General features: G+C 36.6%; 1 protein-coding gene across 1 annotated transcript in view; it reads right to left on the bottom strand.

Moving 5' to 3' along the window:
• The window catches only part of EEA1 (early endosome antigen 1), a 137356-nt gene that overhangs the window by 102539 nt on the left and 12541 nt on the right, over window positions 1-22276 (bottom strand). Inside the window, exon 2 of the mRNA XM_007468199.1 lies at window positions 95-187. Within this exon, the coding sequence (XP_007468261.1) occupies window positions 95-187 (93 nt within the window). The remainder of the gene's footprint in view (window positions 1-94; window positions 188-22276) is intronic.

Below are 22276 nucleotides of genomic sequence, written 5' to 3' on the forward strand. Positions count from 1 at the left end.
CCTACAAAAGTTAAAATTATCAATTGTTACTCCATATATTTGTTATTTTTCCTTAAATAAAACAATATTTATTGCCAAATTATTATTTTCATACCTCTGAAGAGCTTTCATTATTGACATCCACTGTGTTTATAGGAGCTGATGATGAATCTAAATCAGAACCTTGAGAGCCAACTCTCCCAGGAGTCTGAAACACAAGCAGAAAGGGGGGAAAAAAATCAAAGTAAATATCAACAATATAGTCATAAACTATTTAATAACCTAAACAGTAATCAGGGCTAGCCTTACACATAAAGGTAGATGTCCTCTCAATAATAACAAACAGCACTAGAAGCTATCCTTTATTAAAGACTGACTGGACCTAATACTGTATCAAGATCTCTATCTGCCTTCTCTCAGTTTTAGTCTTTTTAAATTAATAAAAAGTTTACTTTTGTATATAGTGCTTTATCATCTTCACCTCACTTTTACAGAATATCTTATTTAATCATAAAGACATCTCTGAGAGAGACAGGTAAAATGTTATATCCATAGATGAGAAAACAAATTCAAAGCAGCTAAGGGCCTTCTCAAGATTCTACTGTTAACAAAAATCAGAAAGAAGCAGAACTAAAATGCTGAAATTCTAATTCCTCTTGCATTGCTCCCCACTACATCAAGTGAACTACAGTGATTTGAGGGGAGCTAAAAAGATCAACACAGGCCACATTATCTAGTCACCCATCCATCTACTACCCATGCCAACCATTACCAATCTATTTCCAATACTTAATATTCCATCATCAAATATACAGTTTGGAGGGTTAAAGGCCTTTTTTTCCCTCTCCTGCAACATTTATCATCTAACATTATTCATTATACTTAGGTATGATATTAAAGGAACTGGAAATCTAGTGAAATATTGGCTAAAAGACAGATTCAGAGCACAAGAACTGACTCAATAATCCTTACCAAAAACATTTATGGTGCACACTATCATTATTCCCACGTTATACAAGAGAGAATAAAGGTGTAGAAGTTAAGTTACTTGCCCGAAGTCACATGGCTAATAAGTGGAAGAAAGGATTTTAACTTCAGCAGTCTGATTCTTAATCACTAACTTATACTGCTTGACATCTCCACTGAGATATACCTAAAGCACCCAAGATTGAGAACAAATCGCTAAACATTTGTCTCAAAACATGAACACCCTGTACATCACTTACATATTAAACATAAATGCCAAAGAAGGATGAACTGATACTACTTCAAAATTAATCAATTAAAATAAGGATTATAAAAACTGCATAGAAAAATTGAAATAACATGTGTATACTATGATTATAATTATGTATAAAAACTAATTATATAAGAAAAGAGATTCAAAGGAAATATCCCAAAATGCAAACAATAATTTCTTTAGCAAGAAGTAATTATGGGTTTTTTTGGTCTTTGGTTTCTCAGTTTTTGTTTTTGCTACATTTTTTTCAGAATTTTAGATTCATAGTTAAATTACTTTTACATCGAGAAATTTTTGATATTAAAAATAATCAGGGGCTTCCCTGGTGGCGCAGTGGTTGAGAATCCGCCTGCCGATGCAGGGGACAAAGGTTCGTGCCCCGGTCCGGGAAGATCCCACATGCCGCGGAGTGGCTGAGCCCGTGAGCCATGGCCGCTGAGCCTGAGCGTCTGGAGCCTGTGCCTCCACAGCAGGAGAGGCCACAGCAGTGAGAGGCCCTCACACCGCAAAAAAAATAATAATAATCAGAGTTGTCCAAATTGGATGATCTATGTTCCTATCATATTTTCCCAAAACATAACTCTCTAAAACTTTCTAAAACTTATCCAGAGTATGTCTTTGTTGTGTTCACTTATCATCCACAACATTCTCATGTCTGAACTATTACATCAGCTACCCTCCTCCAAAAAAACAAAGCAAAATTCTTTCTCAAAATGATATACTTGACACATGAATTTATAAATAAAAGCCTGCTATCTGAATTTGATGATATACTCATGCATGTGACAAAAAAAGTAACTAAATAGTAAAAAAAATTAAAGAGCATCTTAATTATATACTTAATATAAATAACTGTATAAAACTAGAAATTCATTTTTGACTCATCAGCATTTCAGAGCTTCACATCATAATGGTTTTTAAAACTACTGACCCATCCCCAAAAGCACTGGAAACAAAAGCTGTACCTCCCAAGAACTACTTTCCCCATTCTGTATCCTAAGTTTTTCCAGAGTCCAGGTGGCTTTTCACCTGAGATTTACCTTGCCTGAGAACAAGCAATTCACAGAAATATCTACATAATCCTATTATCATCACCAAAAATACCCTTCCTTAAATTTGCCTAAAATAATCCTAGTAAACAGACCTAAGTAAGCCCAAAAGGCATGGGGAAAAAAGAAGAAACAATAAAATCATCATCAGATGCTTTTGATATGCAGATTTTACACATATTCCCTCATTCCCTCAGATTGTTGCTAAATTGTCTAAGAACTTCTTTTTCTATTATTAGGCTGCCAAAATCCTATCACTTCAATGAGAAGTGCAATTATGTAACAATGACCCTGAGGAAACAATATAAAGTATTCTAACATTTACACTTATAAAAAGTTTTACTTTGTAAATACAATGGGATAAGAATAATTTGTGCTAAAAACTTTAAATGATAGGGGATAAATATCTTCCAAATTGTGCTTTTTAGGAAAATTATTACATAATTTAGATATCTTTTACAGTGACTAAAAGGTACAAAACACATTCACTTTCCTTATGATTTCTTCAATAGACATTTATCCATCTCCCATGAAGTACCTAACATTCTATAAAGCTCTGCATACCAGATGGAGGACACTGAGTATGAGGACAATGTAAGAGAAACAAGGAGCAAGCCTTCAGGTAGACTATACAACTTGGCTGGGGAAACCAAGCTAATGTGTAAAAAAAGAGGGAACAATTTGAAAAAAATTAAATGCTGAAGGGGGGAGCTCTGAATGTGAGCAGAATTATGAGAAAGAGATCAATGCAAGTTGTGGTAATTGAAAAAAATCTTATTTCTTGAAGTTAAATTTAATTAAATAAAATGACAATCATTCCAAATAGATGAAAACAATGCACAAGAGCAGACAGGGCACTGTATTTGATAAAAAATACATATGTTTGAAATAAAGCAACAGACACACAAACAGGTATTAAATAGGTTAAACTGATAATGTGGAATAGGGTAAGGGATATAAAACATTGAAATATGCCATGGTAAAGAGAGAGTGTCCACAACTCCAGTCCAGATTGCACTCACAGTTAGCATAGAAACTAAGCTGCCTCAGCTCCAATCAACGATCAACAGCCGATTAAAATTTTTTTAATGTTAAAATTGTAGACGTATGCTCAAACACAAGGTAAGTATCTCAGTGGACAAAAAATAAAACACAGAGTATAGAGTTTGGGAACTAAAGTAGATAGAGGCAAACAAGTTCTAATGAGATAATAGGAACCAAAACACCCTACATGTGATAGGTGACAAGAAGCCAGGCCCACTGTGGGAACTCAGAACGTTAGCCAAAGCTACTAGCCCCTGCCATAAACAACAATTTTTTAAAGCTGTAAACCCAAACAAGCACTGTGTCTGGGCTTGAAGCTTGATCAAAACTTTTCCAGGCAGGGATGAATGGGCATTCCAAGCAAAGCATTACTTACAAAAGTGAAAAATTATGGGAGAGTTCAAGATGGTAGCATAAGATCATGAACTGACCTCCTCTTACAGACATAACAAATGTACAACCACATATGGAACAGTTCCCCCAGAAAGGGATCTGAAAACTGAATGAACAGAACCTCCACAACAAAGGGTGAAACAAAAGGACAGCAAGGAGATGCGTAGGACAGGAGAAGATATGAAAACCACACCTCAGCTTCAGCAATCCACAATTGGGAGGGACCACAAAGGCACGGATCCTTTCCCTGAGGAATGAGGGATTTGACCACATCAGGCACCCCAACCCTTAGATCCTGCACAAGAGATGAGCCTCCAAAACACCTGGTTTTGCAAACCAACGGGAAATATGTCCAGGAAAGCTACAGGGAATAGAACACCTGCTCTTAAAGGACTTGCACACAGACTGACTTGACCTGAAAACCAGTGCAAAAACACCAAATTGAAAAGTGCATAAGACCATAGGTGAAGGGGACTCACCTACTAATCTTGAAGCATCTGCTAGAGAGGCAGGAACCAGTTGGAATGCTCCCCACGGGCTGAGTCACTGGCAGGAGCCATTTATGTGATCTCAGTCTACCTTGCTAATACTGGTGCTGGAAGGCACCACTTTGGAATTCTCCACCCAACCTAGTAGCACCAGTGGGCACATCCCACCAGGGGTGAGAGAGCACTGCCAACCCCCACACCTCAGGTGGGCCTCATAGCTGCCCAAGCAACAGCCCCACCCACCAGCACCCCACGGCAGCTGTGGCCCCACAAACTGCATGTAGCCCACAGAGGAGATACCCCTTGAGCACCTGGCTCTGGTGGCTAGGTAGGATTGTGCTTCTGAGCCCCATACAACATCTCCTAAATAAAGCCACTCGTTCAAGACTAAGAGAGATAGCTGATATACCTAATACATAGAGACAAACACAAAGAATTAGGCAACATGAGGAGACAGAGGAAGATATTCCAATCAAAAGAGTAAGTCAGAACCTCAAAAAAAAGAACTAAACAAAACAGAGATAAGCAATCTACCTGATAAAAAGTTCAAAGTAATGGTCATAAAGACACTAAACAAACTCAGATGAAGAAAAAATTAGCACAGTGAGAACTTCAACAGAGATAGAAAATATATGAAAGTACCAAACAGAAGTTATAACTGAACTGAAAAATATGCTAGAGGGGTTCAACAGCAAACTGGGTGAAGTAGAAGAACAAATCAGTCAGCAGGACTGGATGAAGTAGAAGAATGAATCAGCGAGTTGGAAGATAAAACAATGGAACTCACCCAGACAGAGCAGGAAAATGAAATAAGTATTTTAAAAAGTGAAGACAGAGACTTCCCTGGTGGTCCAGTGGTTAAGAATCCACCTTCCAAGGCAGGGGATGCGGGTTCAATCCCTGGTCGAGGAACTAAGATCCCACATGCTGCAGGGCAGCTAAGCCCGTGTGCCGCAACCACTAAGCCTGCGCACTCTGGAGCCCATGCACAGCAACTACAGAGCCCACGCACCACAACTAGAGAGAAGCCGCCGCACCGCAACGAAAGATCCTGCATGCCACAACGAAGATCCGGCATGCCACAACTAAGACCCGACGCAGCCAAATAAATAAATATCTTTTTAAAATAATAAATAAAATAAAGATAAAAAATGAAGACACCTTAAGGGACCTTTGGGGCCACATCAAGCAGAATAACATTTGCATTATAGGGGTGCCAGAAAGAAAAGAGTGTAAGAGACAGAAAACCTACTTGAAGAAATAGTTGCTGAAAACATCCTTAATCAGGGGAAGGACACAGACATCCAGGTCCAGGAAGCACAAAAGCTCCAAATAAGATGAACCCAAAGAGACACACACCAAGACATACTATAATTAAAACAATAAAAATAAATGATTAAGAGAGAATCCTAAAAGCAACAAATTGTTACATACAAGGAAAACCCTATAACTCTACAAGCAGATTTTTCAGCAGAGCCTTTACAGGCCAGAAGGGAGTGGCAGATCATATTCAAAGTGCTGAAAGAAGAAACTTCCAACCAAGAATTCTCTACACAGCAAAGTTATTCAGAATTGACATAGAGAGTTTCCCAGATGAGCAAAAGCTAAAGCTATTCATCACAACTAAACTGGCCCAACAAGAAATATTAATGGGACTTCTTTAAGCTGAAAAGAAATGGCACTAATTAATAATAAGAAAACATATGAAAGTAAAAATCTCACTGTTAAAGGTAAATGTATGATAAAGGCAGAGGACCAATCACTTATAATGCAAGCACAAAGGTTAAGAGACAAAAGTACTAAAAATAACTAAAATTACAATAATTAGTTACAGGATGCATAAAATAAAAAGAAGTAAAATGTGTCATCAAAAGTAGGAAACATGGGGAGGGAGTAAAAAGATAAAGCTTTGGAATGATTTCTAATTTAAGTTGCTAGCAACTTAAAACAGGCTACTACTTACATAGAATGTTATAGGTGAATCTCACAGCAACCACAAGGAAAAAACTTATAGTAAGTACACAAAGGAAAGTGAGAAAATCTAAACATAACACTAAAAGAAACCACACCAAAACACAAAGGAAAAGAGAGAACTACAAAAACAGCCAGAAAACAATTAACAAAATGGCAATAAGCACATACTTAACAATAATTACCTTAAATGTAAATGGACTCAATTCAATACAGTCTTACCTCAAGAAACAAGAAATCCTCAATAAACAATCTAACCTTACACCTAAAGGAACTAGAAAAAGAAGAACAAATGCCAAAATTGGTAGATGGAAGGAAATAATAAAGATCAGAGCAGAAACAGAGACCAAAAAAAGAAAAAAAAACAAGATCAATGAAACTAAAAGCTGATTCTTTGAAAAGATAAATAAAATTGACAAACATTTAGCTAGACTCACCAGGAAAAAAAAAAGAGGACTCAAATAAATAAAATCAGAGATGAAAGAGGAGATGTTATAACTAACACCACAGAAATACAAAGGATCTCTCATGATCTATGAATATATGCCAACAAATTGGACAACCTAAAAGAAATGGAAAATTTTTTTAAAACATACAATCTTCCAAGACTGAATCATGAAGAAATAGAAAATCCTGAATAGACCAATTACTAGTAAGGAGATTGAAACAGTAATCAAAAATCTCCCAACAAATCAAAGCCCAGAGCAGACAGATTTACTAGCGAATTCTACAGAGTATTCAAAGATTTAATACCTATCCTTCTCAAATTCTTCAAAAAACTGAAAAGAAGGGAAGGCTTCCAAACACATTCTATGAAGCCAGCGTTAACCTGATACCAAAAGCAGACAAGGAGACCGTAAAAAAAGAAAATTACAAGCCAATATCCTTGATGAACACAGATGCAAAAATCCTCCACAAAATGTTAGCAAACTGAATCCAACAATGCATTAAAAGAAGCATACACCATGATCAAGTGGAATTTATTCCAGGGATGAAAGGATGGTTCAACATCCACAAATCAATCAACATGATACATCACATTAACAAAATGAAGGATAAAAATTATATGGTCATCTCAATACATGCAGAAAAAGCATCTGACAAAATTCAACATCAATTCATGATAAAAATTATCAACAAAGTAGGTAGAGAGGAAATATACCTTAACATAATAAAGGCCATATATGACAAATCCACAGCTCGTATCACACTAAACAATGAAAAACTGAAAGCTTTTCCTCTAAGATCAGGAAACAAGACAAGGATGCCCACTATTGTCACTTATTTTCAACATAGCATTGGAAGTCCTAGCCAAAGCAATTAGAAAAAAAAATTTTTAAAAAAGGAAATAACAGGTTTCCAAATCAGAAAGTAAAACTGTCACTATTTGCAGATGACATGATACATATAGAAAACCCTAAAGACTACACACACACACACACACACACACACACACACACACACACACACACACACACAATGTCAGTACTAATAATATAATAAATGAATTTAGTGAAGTCACAGGGTACCAAATCAACATACAGAAGTCCGTGGCATTTCCACACCAACAACAAACTATCACAAAGAGAAGTGGCAGTCCAGTGGTTAGGACTCCACATTTCCACTGCAGGGGGCACGGGTTTGATCCCTCGTTGGAGAACTAAGATCCCGTGTGCCATGGCACGGCCAAAAAAGAAAAAGAAAGAGAAATTAAGAAAACAATCCCATGTATGGCTGCATCAAAAAGAGTAAAATACCTAAGAATAAATTCAACCAAGGAGGTGAAAGACCTGTTACAGTGAAAACTGTAAGACACTGATGAATGAAGTTGAAGACACAACCAAATGGAAAGATATTCTGTGTTCATGGATTGGAGGAATTAATATTGTTAAAATATTCATAATACCCACAGCAATCTACAGATTCAGTGCAATCCCTATCAAAATTCCAACAGCATATTTCACAGAACTAGAACAAATAATTCTAAAATTTTTCACAGAAAAATCCCAAATAGTCAAAATAATCTTGAGAAAGAAGAAAAAAGCTTGGAGGTATCACACTCCGATTTCAAACTATACTATAAAGCTACAGTAATAAGACAGTATGGTACTGGCACAAAAACAGACACACAGATCAATGAAACAGACTGAGAGTCTAAAAATGTAAACCTACACATATATGACAATTAATTTATGACAAAAGAGCAACGAAGATACCATGGAGAAAACACAGTCTATTCAATAATGGTGCTGGGGAAAACGGACAGCCACATGCAAAAGAATGAAATAAGTAACTCAAAATGGATTAAAGACTTGAATGTAAGACCTGCAACCATAAAATTTCTAGAAGAAAACTTCACTGGTATCAGTCTTTTCTTTTTTTGTCATTTAAGCAGTGAGTTTTATTTTGGTTTTGTTTTTTATGAATTATTTATTTTTAATTGAGATTTTTTATAATTTTTGAGATATATTTGACATATAACATTATATTAGTTTCAGGTGTACAACATAATGATTCAGTATTTGTATATGTTGCAAAATGATCACCACAATAAGTCTGGTTAACATTCATTGATATCAGTCTTAGCAATGTTTCTATGGCTCTGACTCCAAAGACAAGTGAAAAGAAAAGCAAAAATAAACAAATGGGACTACATCAAACTAAAAAGCTTCTCTGTACAGCAAAGGAAACCATCATCAAAACAAAAAGGCAACCTACTGTATGGGAGAAGACATTTGCAAATGTCATATATCGGATAAGGGGTTAATATCTGAAATCTACATAAAACTCACACAACTCAACAACAAAAAAACCACCAAATAAAAAAATGAGCAGAGGACCTGAACAGACATTTTTCCAAAGAAGACACACAGACGGCCAACAGGCACATGAAAGGATGTTCACGATCACTAATTATTAGGGAAATGGAAATCAAAACCACAATGAGATATCACCTCACACTTGTCAGAAAAGACAAGAAATAAATGTTTGAGAGGGTGTGGAGAAAAAGGAACCCTGAACTAGTGGTGGGACTATAAATTGGTGCAGGTACTATGAAAAACAGTATGGAGGTTACTCAAAAAATTAAGACTAGAACTACCATATGACCCAGGTGTTTCACTTCTGCCTATTTATCTGAAAAACACAAAACCACTCATTCAAAAAGATACATGCACCCCTATACATTACAGCATTATCCACAACAGCCAAGATATGAAAAAAACCCTAAGTGTCCATTAAGGATGAATGGATAAAGAAGACATGGCATACACATACACACACACACACACACACACACACACACACACACACACTGGACTACTACTCAGCCATAAAAAAAGAATGAAATTCTGCCATTTGTGACCACATGGATGGACCTTGAAGGTATTATGCTAAATGAAATAAGTCAGACAGAGAAAGACAAATACCATATGATTTTGCTCATACACAGAATCTAAAAAAAAAAAAAACAAATGAACAAATAAAATAAAACTAAAACAAACTCATAGATACAGAGAACAGATTAGTGGTTACCAGAAGGAAAGGGGGTTGGGAAGTGGGCAAAACAGGTAAAGGGGGTCAGCTGTATGGTGATGGGCAGCAACTAGACTTGTGGTGGTGATCACTCTGTAGTGTACACAGATGTCAAATCATAATGCTATACACCTGAAACATATAATTCTTAAAAATTTTAAGTGAAAAATTACAAGCAAACTATGTTTAAAACAAAATAACAGGTTAACTAAATTGTGACATACCCAACTCAACAAAACTGACAATTAAAAATGACAAGGGTGGGGGACTTCCCTGTCAGTCCAGTGGTTAAGACTCCACACTTCCACTGCAGGGGGCATAGGTTCAATCCCTGGTCAAGGAATTGGGGTCCTGCATGCCACGCGGCACAGCCACAAAATTTTTTTAATTTTTTAAATTGTTTTTAAAAGTGACAAGGGTGAAGATTGTGCAAAGAAATTATAACGCATGTGACATAACGCTGAATTTGTAAGACAGGCAAAATACAAAGTTTGGATATATTATGATTTCAGTTATGTAAAGATATAAACACAGAGACTGAAAGGTCACAGAAGACTGATGTGTTTTACGTCAGGGCTATTTTTGTTATTACTACTTTTCCTCTATGTTGCTGAAAGAATAAGATTTGTGCTGATGATTTAGTTAACCACCTACCCATCTCCTCTCAAAAATTTTTATTAGTGTGGTCATATTTTTTTTTAATTTTCAGATTTTTTTTAATTAAAAAATATTTAGGCTAGCAAAAGATCCAAATGATTAGAGTTATCAAACACCTATCATTAATGCTTAGTGGTGTCAGCCAAACAGATCAAAATTTGAAAACATGGGGGAAAAAGGTTATATGGTATTCAAAGTATTTATTTCAACCAAATAAGAATAGATGCCTGCAATATATTTGGCTACCTTAGGTTGTTGATAATATAAAAATACATTCCTACTACCAACAACTATAAGATCAACATAAAGCAGCATTAATCTCTCCAAAAACTACTTTCAAAAATCACATACAAGTTTTTGAAGAAAGAACAGCACTTAACTGGGGAAAAAAAAGACTGTTTACTGTATGCAATACCTTGAAAGGTAGTATCACTATCAAAGAAGTTTTAACAACATGAAATTTCTTTAAAATGCATTTTATCTATTTCAGACTAGTTGTTTATTAAATACAACTTTAAAAATCTACTTGTGAGAATCATAACTACACTGCTGTGATCCAAAGCAACCAATAGCTATGTCTTCCAATTATGACTGAAAATCTAACAGTAAAGAAAAACAATCAAAACAAACATCTAGTAGCATATAAAAAACACCTATTTTATAGATGAATAACAAAAGTTTTTCTAATATCTGGTGATATACTGAGTCAGAGCTTCCAAACTCAACATATTCTCCCTACATATAACTCTCCCCCTACATATGACTTCACTACAGAGAAGGTCAAGCAGGAAGAGAGCAATAATTTCACTGAGAACATAACTCAGTTTTACAACCTAATTGCTACTAAAAATAAAGAACCTCATCTCTAAATTATACCCATCTTCAAAGTACTAAAACCAACTAAAAGGATAACTAGTCTTTGCACACAGAAGAGATGTAGTAAATGCTTAATAAGCAAATGCACAACCCATACCACTCTAGCTGAGACTAGACTGGGAACAAGGCAAACCAGCAGAAGCTGAGTTAGTAACACATTAATTGCCAGAAAAAGGTGAGTTGACTAGAAATAAAATATTGCTTTTACGAAAATCTTTGAAAAAAAATTGTTGTAAGATACCAAACACACCTTATACTTAGCAAAATTATTTCTGAAGCTGAAAAGGATACAAGTATTAGAAATTAAATGACATACAACCTCAAAACCTTGGAGACTTACAAGACATCGACAACGATTTCTTATAAAATGTAACTTTCAGCATTGATTTTGTCACTCTGTTTCACCCTCCTCCCACCATAAAGACCAATTAGGAAAATTTTCACAAATTCAAGAAGTTTGAAAAGCCATCTATTATATTCAGACCTTAAGAAGGGTGCTTTTGGGACTTCCCTGGTGGCACAGTGGTTAAGAATCCGCCTGCCAATGCAGGGGACACGGGTTTGAGCCCTGGTCTGGGAAGACTCCACATGCCCTGGAGCAACTAAGCCCGCGTGCCACAACTACTGAGCCTGCTCTCTGGAGCCCACAAGCCACAACTACTGAGCCCACGTGCCACAAATACTGAAGCTGGCACACCTAGAGCCCGTGCTCCACAACAAGAGAAGCCACCGCGATGAAAAGCCCACACACAATGAAAAGTAGGCTCCACTCACCGCGACTAGAGAAAGCCCGTGCACAGCAATGAAGACCCAATTCAGCCAAAAATAAAACAAAATCAAAAAAAAAAAAATAGAAGGGTGCTTTAAATACATTACCTGATCCTTGTACTATAAATGAACAATCAAAGATTTCTTAGGGCCCTCACTACTTCTTTCTTACTATTAAGAACTAAGAACTTCGCACATACAGATGAACTGAAAAGGTATATTTGCAAATGACAATTTTCTTATTTCATGGAAAGCATTCCAGGGCTTCCAGGGAATTTTCATGTTCAACCTCTTAGCTTACCATACACTGTTAGGTGATCTCACTTATTCCCTTAACTTTACTTATCCCCCAATGCAGACAAAAACAAAATTCTAAATCTAATCCAGATCTCTGCTGAACTTCAAATTCATATTTTCCTTTCCTGCTAAATATCTCTACCAGAGTGCCGTGAAAGCACACTACAGTCATTTTATTCAAAACCAAATTCATTATCTGTTCTCATAAACCTTTTATCCATCTGCATTATCTACCTGAACTTACAGAAACATCACATACCCATCTTGTTTAAATCCAAAGCATTACCCTTAACGCCCCTCTTTCTCAACCTTCACATCCAATCACCAAGTTAATTGAATCACCTACATAAATTTTGAATCTATCCTTTCTTCATCTCCTTTGCCATTAACTCAGTTCAAGACTTCATCATCTCTCACCTGGACTATAAAAGAGACTAATTGATTTCCCAAAGCACCTCAAATGAATCATTTCCAAAATCAAACCACTTATCTCAACTCTTTACCATCCCAGGGAAAAAGTTTTCTTTTCCTCCTATGTTCTCTAGCTTAGTTAATAATAATCCTCATTTATTTAAAACCTCAGCTAAAGTCTAACAACTCAAACTGATATCTGTACACCAATGTTCATCGCAGCATTCACAATAGCTAAAGGGTGGAAATGACCCAAATGTCTACCGATAGATGTATGGATGAACAAAATGTGGTATGTGCATACAGTAGAATATTATTCAGCCTTTCAAAGGAAGGAAATTCTAATACATGCTACAACATGGATGAACCCAGGAAGCATTAGTCTAAGTGAAATAAGCCAGACACAGAAGGACCAATATGTATGACTCCACTAATATGAGTACCTAGAATAATCAAATTCATAGAGACAGAAAGTAAAAGAGTTGTTGCCAAAGGCTGGGGTAGGGGGAATAAGGAGTTGTTTAATGGTACAGAATTTCAGTTTGGGAATGATAAAAACATTCTGGAAATAGATAGTTGTAATGGTTGCACACAATATGAATGTACTTAATGCCACTAAACTTTATACTTTAAAATGATAAAAATGCTAAATTTCATGTTACAATTTTTAAATTTTTTAAAAATTTTAAACCTAACTGAATCTCAAGTTAATGCTATAGCCACACAAAGAAGATAATTATTTCAAGTGTTTTAAGAACACAATGTTTTGACTTTATAGCCTTAGCGAGCTATAGTATAAGGACAAAAAGAACTGCTAAAAAAAATTAGTAAAACTGATTCAGTAAGCTTATTAACAGTAATATTAGTATTGTTATTTTAAAGCTATGTTATATATATTTTTTAGGAAAAAATAATTATGTTAACGTTAAGAGCCAAGATGTTCAGTATAAAATTTGAAAATATAAACTCAAGGAAAAAATACTTTAAACTCATGTTGTTTTGCTTTTTAAATCTGTCCATATGTACATATGTGTGTGTGTGTGTGTGTGTATATATATATATATATATATATATATATATATATATATACTAGTTCTTATCTTAAATGCTTAAAAGCAATGACAACACAGAAGCAATGAGAACCCTAAGTGCCCAGACAGTGGTATTTAAATAGAATTCCCCATTAAAAGGAACCAGGACTCTTTGGAGAAATGGATGATTCCAGCCTGGAGGAGAAATTTTACTAGATGAACCTGGCACATGTTGTGCCACAAAGCAAGGAAGTTATCAAACACTGACAGGGTCCTGTCAAAATGACAAAAGTCACCTTGAAGGCACTTCTACCAGGTAAAGCTGGGACAATTTGCATACCAAAAAATCATACTGACTTCAATTGACTGAAACCCACTAAATATATATAAATCCTTGAGTTCATGAAATATATTTAAAAAATCCATGAGTGCTTCTTCCTCTTCCGGGGATGGAATCTAGAGGCATTCAGGATGGTCCAGTGTTTGAGACACCATCGTAGGCTATCCTACAATACAGCCTCTAACAAAACCAGACTGTCCCAAACCCCTGGTGTTTACCTTTATACCAAGAAGGTTGGGAAAGCACCAAAATCCACATGTGGCGTGTGCCCAGGCCAACATTGAGGAGTTTGTGCTGTGAGACCTAAAACTCTTACAAGGTTGTCTAAAACGAAAAAACATATCAGCCAGGCCTACAGTGGTTCCATGTGTGTTTTAAATGTGTCCGTGACAGGAACAAGCACGCTTTCCTTACTGAGGAACATAAAATCGTTGTGAAAGTGTTGAAAGCACAAGCACAGAGTCAGAAAGCTAAATAAAAAAATGAAGTTTTTCTGAGTAATTAAAAAATCAAAAGAAAAAAAAAAATCCATGAGTTGTCTTTCCTCAAGGAAAGAGAAAGTCAAAAGACAAATAAGCAAGCCTCATTGATCACTACTAGAGTAGTGTATCGATTCTTATTCTGAAAATTCATAATTTAAGAAAAAGAATTAAGCATTTATCCTGACCATCCAGTATACGATGAAATTCATGGCAACCAAATCGCCCTGGTTTAAACTGAAAAGTTCTTTACAGAAAAATGTCAGTTAATATATGTAGAAGAAATTAAAAATCTGGAAAATCAAGTCTGCAACTGTTGATGGAATCAGTCTTTCTAACTTAAGTGACATCAATAAAACCTTTCCTTAGACAAGAAATCTTTCTCTACTTTAAACTGTTATATCTCTTATTTATACTTCTCTTGTAACACTTACCAATACAAGGAAGAAGAAAGTGGTGGTAGATTGTTACAGTAATGACTCTCAATGAATCACACCTATGTTTTAATGCCCCTGCAATTCTCCTGTGTAATCCTCTCCCACATGGGCTCTGGCAATGAGACTTGCCTTGGCTGATGGTAGAGTAGCAAATAACATACAAGTAGAGTGCACAATGGGATTTGCTCCCTCATTGCTGGAAACTCTTCTGTCACCACACAAGCCCAGGATAACCTTGGACACGTGACCCAAGGAATATTATCAGCAATCTGAGAGAGGCTGTTAGACTATCACCCCAATCAAACCAACAGATAACTCCAGCTGTATTAGTAACTCCAAGAGAGACCAGCAGAAGAACCATTCAGCTTAGCCTAGCCCAAACTGTTGATCTAGAGAATCCAGAGCAAATAAAATGATGGTGGTTTTAAGCCAAAGCCAAAGTTTGGGGATGGTTTATTATGCAGCAATAGACACAATTAGATACAGTAGATATAATGTCATATCTTCTCCACAAGAGAGAAAAGGAACATTTCTGAGGATGGGAGCCTTATAAGGAATGAGGTATTCATCAAATTTCCTAGTAAGGACCCAATAAAAATACCCCCTGAGTTTAACTAACACACAATACTTCCCATTACATTAAAAAGAATTAATGTAACTACTCCAAAATTTACATTATTCTATTTTCCATTGTTTCTTTTTTAACTTTCTAAGTTAAACAAGAGACTAGAAGACTAAACTGCCAATCTGGTTTTCAGGGTATTTGAGTAAAATCAAACTTTTTTTTTTTTTTTTTTTTGCTGTACATGGGCCTCTCATTGTTGTGGCCTCTCCCGTTGCAGAGCACAGGCTCCAGACGCACAGGCTCAGCGGCCATGGCTCACGGGCCCAGCCGCTCTGCGGCATGTGGGATCTTCCTGGACCAGCGCACGAACCCACGTCCCCTGCATCAGCAGGCGGACTCTCAACCACCGCGCCACCAGGGAAGCCCACAAAAAAATTTTTTTCTTTGACAATACTCATTGGTGGAAAGAGTATTGCAAAACCAACACTCTCAAACATTGTTTGTGGGAGTGTAACTAAATACAAAAAATGTGCATACTCTGACTCACTGCTAGGAAATTACCCAGTGGACAAATTTATTAAAGGACCACCTATATATGTATACAAGCATGCTCACTGCAGTGTTATTTATTAGCAAAACTGGAAACAAACTAAATGTCCTTCAATAGAGAAATGATTGAATTTTAAAAATCCATATAATGTAGTTATTAAAAATAAACAAATAATAAGAGGCAGTTCTGAAAGTGCTGATACTGAAAGCTCTCCAAACTATATTAAGTGAAAAAAATCAAATTCATATAGTATAATGTTAATGGATATATGCATTAAAACTCTGTGGAAAAATACACAGGAAACTATTAGCACTGATTACTGGGAAGGACCTTCTACTTTTCACTTTATATCTTCTATACTCCTAATCCTTAACTCCTGTCAGACTCAAACTTCATATAAAATTTGTCTCTTAAGTCCTTTCCTGCTTGCTCTCAATCTTCAACCTTGAAAATGGTCACTAATACTCTTTGTTCTAATCTCCATTACAAATCTAACAACTTTAAACTTGTTTACAACTCATTTTTGGTAATTACTTTTTTTTTTGTCCTGAGTTCCTTCTCATTTCTCCACCTTCTTCTTAAAACCGAATATATCCCAATCTATATCAAATCCTGATGTAGAAGGCTTACTCAGACTGTTGTAATATGACCTTGACCCACCATGTAACTCCACAGATGCTTTTCTATCCATCATAAAACCATGTACAATAGTAAGCTTCTTTACAAACATACCACATTTAACCCTAATTCATTTACATCAGCTTTCAACTGAAAATAATTCCTATTTTTTTAAATGTGAGCAGTTCCGCCTAAACTAGAGCCATCTACAACTTTAATAAGCATCAAAGTCACCCCTGTTGTTAAATTATTAATGGTGAATTGAGTGCAATTCCTATTCATCTTTCTAAGGTGTCTCTAAGAGGCTATATTCCCCCCTGTTGCACCTGATTCCAGCCTACTCCAAAATTTCTCAAGTGCCAGCATACAATATACTTCCGCATCCTAAGTCTTCCCTGCCTAACCTAGTGACATAGACTATGATACATACAATACAGTATGCCAGAGAAGTGGGGTGAGAAGCGTATACTTATCTAAATGCAATTGGCTCTTGTTTTCAGCAGGGCCTGTCAAGCGTCCCCAAAACAAAAGTACATCTAAATCTAGGAATACTGATTCAGAAAACAGTAGTTGGAGTCACACAGACCTGCATTCAACTTCCAGTTTACCCACTTAGAAGCTCTGTAAAAGTACTTAACCTCTGTAAGCCCCAAATTCCCATTTGTAAAGTGAAACTAATGTCAGCCTCAAAGAACTGGTGGGAGGATTAAATGAAATAGTATGCAAACAACGTTTAAATCGGCGCCTGGCATTTGTTAGATATACTATAAGTAGTAGATACTTACATTATTACTAAGTGCACTCATAAAAAAAACACCTAGAATCTTAAAAGCTGGAAAACGTCTCAGAAATCATGTTCCAACTGTAACACTCCATAGATGAGGAAACGAAGCCCTAGAAAGTACAACTGGCTTACCTGACATCATGCTATCTAACGATACAGTTCCAATTAAAACTTAGGTTTCCAAGTCCTAATTCAATATCCTCTCTACTGTCTCAAATATTTCTTGGCCATCTCTCTGATACCCATTAAGACACTTAATTTCTCTAATCTCAACTTCTTCAATGACAAACTACAGGGACAGGACAAGATCATGGGTCTTTCTAGCTCCAAAATTCTCATTCCATGATTCATGTGGGCCCTAAACTGGCTAACTTAAAAGCATGCCCATAGAAACAGTCAAATATATTTCCAATCTTTATACATGCTTAGCTTTCTTATGCATACTTTCAAAACTCTAAAATTTAGTTAGTGGTTATTAATAGGTATATGAAAGCAGTCAAGTCAGAAAAAAAGCAGCCTAGTCAATAAGAGACTGAGACAATCAAAACTAATTATAGATAAGTTACTAGCAACTAAACTGGGTTTATAGACATCATACAATTAACTCAATATTAAGTGAAAGAATAAAAGACTTTAATATCTAACACTTTTTAAATATCTAACATGTAATTAAATATCTAACATATAATTAAAATTGATTCACATATTTTAAGCAAGTTTAGACTATCAGGTGTCTTGATTCAATAAATATGGAGAGACAGACACAAAAATATAACAAAATAAGAATTCAGAACCTGGGGGAGAATGGATACATGTATATGAAAGGCTGACTCACTTTGCTGTGTACCTGAAACTATCACAACATTGTTAATCAGCTATATTCCAATATAAAATTTAAAGTTTTAAAAAAAAAAAAAGGTGCTTGCCCATCTCTCACGACCGACTGACCTATGTTCAACTGCTGTTCACATGCAACCCTTCTCCACTTTGGCCTTCAAAGTTCTCATCTGAATATTTGCTACTACCTCCAAGATCTGCACCTGCAGTGGCTCCACCTGGGCCCACACCCTAGGCTTCAAGGCTCAACGCAGCCCTCCTACCTGTCTGGGGGAGGGGGGGGACACGACACGACTGCACCCCACCCCGAGGGAGGATGGCCCACACTCCTGCTCCCATCCCTCACACGCCACTTTTCATTTTTTAAGTCTTAAAATCACTTGAGAGAACTGGGAAAGGTGCTAATAATAAAATTTCCTAAACAGAGAATCTGTGGGCCATACTCAAAATCCCAAAATGTGCTTGAAGACCTACTATGTAAAAACTCCAGAATCTAACAAAAATCCTAATCTACTGGCTATGGATTCCTGTTATAAAAAATATGTAGAATGTCAGTTTCAAAGAAGTGGAACACAATATTTATAAAATTAAAATCCATCCTGAATATTATCATCTTTTACGATGCAAAAATCCCTGAGAAAGACTATTCAAATAGCAGATGACTCGTAATTCAGGTTACTGAGACTGATATCTGCAAGCAGGTTTACTGGGGAGTGCTCTCAAGAACACCTGTGTAGGCAGAGGCAGCATGACTGGGCCAAGGGAGAAGCTGAATAGTATTGATCAATAACAGTTGCAAGAGCAGCCTCAGCTAAGCCTTCTAAGAGTCCTGAAGCTAGAATGACCCTTCATGTTAGTCTCTAATCAAGGCAAGAGGATGATTCTTTGCATCCCCCACCATTAACCAGGAATGAAATGCAGGCGGCTTCCAGGAATGGGACATAAACTTGGGTGAGGCAGCCATGACCCCACGCAACTAAGAGAATGTGTCTCTATCCTGAAGGGGAATCTATGGCCCACACCAAAGCATCCACTAAAATGAATGTACCTTACTTGCATTTGAGACACGCATAAAGAGCTATACACTGGGGAAAGGGAGTGGTAGAGGGAACTCAACAGAAAAGGAGACCTACTCTCTTCTGGAGCCTACTATGTGGCAGGTGCTGTAATAGTCATGTTACATGAGCTATGGGATTTTATCACTGAATCTTTGCTTCCTGAAGACAGTGTTTTTTCTCAGCAAAGAGGCTAGGAAAAAGGGTAAAAGGTATCAGGATTTGTTATGTAACACTTAAAATGCTACTCTGGGGTTGCAAATGGTCTGCAGATTCAAAATCCTGGTACTTCTGTGATTTTCAACTAATACTTTTACCCTGAAAAGCACTTCAGAAATCACCTAGATGGTGCCCTCATTGAACAGATAAGGAAAGTGAAGTCAAGAGAAGCTCATGATTTGCCTAAGTTCACACTGATAGCAGAATTTAGAACGTGGACTCAAGTCTTTTGATTCCGAATTCAGTGATTTCTCTACTTGATGTGGTGTCTTTACATTCAAAAACTTAACAAAATCAAAATAACCCAGAGGCATGAATCTTACTGTAAAGCTCAGAATATCAACTTCTCCTAGATCATTTGTACTTTCAAAATCAGGCACATAAGAAACTTGAGTTTTATACTTGTTAAAGAAATCTTTAACTAAATGTGCTAAATGAAATATTATATCTTTCTATTAATAATAATAATAGCTAACTTACAACCTCTGTGACAGGCACAACATCAAGATCTTTATTCACATTATATCATTTAATCATCACAACAATCCTTTGGATAAAGTCAAAGGAACTGTTCCCATTTAACCAAGGGGGAAAAATAAGGTTAAAGAAACTAAGTAAGTTGCTAGCTAAGATTACAAATGTAATAATGCACAGAGCTGGAGATTCCACCTGACTTAAACAAAATGCTCTCAAAGTTAAACCATCCACTATGCTACAAGCCCTATGCTTCTTCTCAATTTTCCTTTTCTGAAATTTTCAGATTTCCATGATGTACATGATTTATTTTTATAACCAGAAATATATTTTTATTATTTCTAAATATTCTATTTTAAAACTAAATCATTGCTTTGAATATTTGGAAGTTGCAAACAGATATAACAAGGTTTTATCAGAAAAATTAATGTCTAATAGAACAAAATAAACCCATACTTCCTTATCAGAGGTCCAATTCAATACAATTACCTCTTAATCAATCCCCCACAACAGAGTGTGTTTTGGCATAGCACTACACAAAGTCTGGAATTCTTAAAACACTTTCCAAATATTATTTAGCTAATAAAGTCCCAATAAAGTATCACTGAGAGGCTAGAATAACTTTTACACTAGCATACTTATGTAAAACTTAACCATAGTCTAATATTAAACATTTAAACGAGGGAAAGGTTGTGGTTTTTATTAAATTCCATCTGCTGCTATGACCCATGCAATACTTAAACAGATGTCTATGCAACTAAGTTATTCATGTTCAATATGTCAACCAATCACTGTGTAAGCAATGGCCATGGATCTATCCCAATAAGTTATCCTACCGCAGCCCATATTGAGAACATAGTCCAAGACAGCCAGGGTATATGACCCCATGTCTACTGCCAATCGACCAAATGTGATCACCTGGACCCAAAAGCAGCCATTCACAAGCTAGCTAGCAACCAATAAAATGGCTCAGTGGCAAAAGAGACACACAAACAAACAAACCCCAGTGTGAACAATGAACTACTGCTGAGCTCCACGCTTAGGCCTTTAAACTGCAAACTATGAAGAGAAATGACTAATTAGTCACACAGAGACTTCCCTGGTGGTCCAGTGGTTAAGACTCCACGCTCCTAGTGCAGGGGCCCAGGTTCAATCCCTGGTCAGGGAACTAGATCCCGCATGCCTCAACGAAGAGCCTGAATGCCACAACTAAAAAAAGGTCCCACATGCCACAACGAAGATCCCACAAGCCGCAACAAAGATCTCACACGTGGCAACGAAGATCTCACGTGCTGCAACTAAGACCCAGCGCAGCCAAATAAATAAATAAATATTAAAAAAAAAATTAGCCACACAAACTGGCACTAAACAGATACACATCAAAGTCACGAGGTAAATAAGAGTACAGGAGGGACTTAAGTAAATCAAAGTTATAACCCAGCCAAAGTTTCAAAAGACCACTGACTCTTGAGAATGCAGAAACTATGAAGGAAAAAACTAGAAGAGAGAGTAAGAAAATTAGCTGGCACCAAATGAACCTAACCAGAACTATAATCACTATAATCACTATTTCAGAGCCACAGTAAAGCTTATTTCTAGAATGATCTGTAAAAGATATGTTTCATGGTAGGAGGAATTCCTCTTAGGAGGAATCCTAAGAATCCAATGACCTCACTCCACTCTCAGCCTCAGCTGACTAAACCAGCAGCAGACACCTGACCCAGAGGAAGCAACTCCATTACTGGCCAGCCAGAGACCTACATATGACCCAACAAGAAAAGATGAGGAGGACATTTTTGATTCTTCTCGTTGGGGTTTGGAAATTGAGCCAGTTGGCTATGCAACATCTGGCCAGTTGGCTATGCAAAGGTAAGGTGAAAAGAAAGTAGAATCATGTGGTCAGACGGCCATCTGAGGTCTTGAGCATACTAAGCAAGGAGTAGCAAGGAGGATGGACACAGAGATACAGAGGCAAAATGCCAGTGGTCCAGGAGATTGTGTGAGACAGAGGGGAGTACTGCCTCTGCCCCGACACCTTTCTAGGTCCTACTGTCTAGAGACCCAACAGTACAGCAATTCTTATTCTTAGATCACTTTGAAACCTTACAATAAATCCTCCTTTCAATTTAGACTGATTTGGGGAAGTTTATAATCCTTGAAAATAAAAAGCACTCATTAGA

Source organism: Lipotes vexillifer, unplaced genomic scaffold, assembly GCF_000442215.2.
Source record: "Lipotes vexillifer unplaced genomic scaffold, Lipotes_vexillifer_v1.1 scaffold180, whole genome shotgun sequence".
Lineage (NCBI taxonomy): Eukaryota > Metazoa > Chordata > Mammalia > Artiodactyla > Lipotidae > Lipotes > Lipotes vexillifer.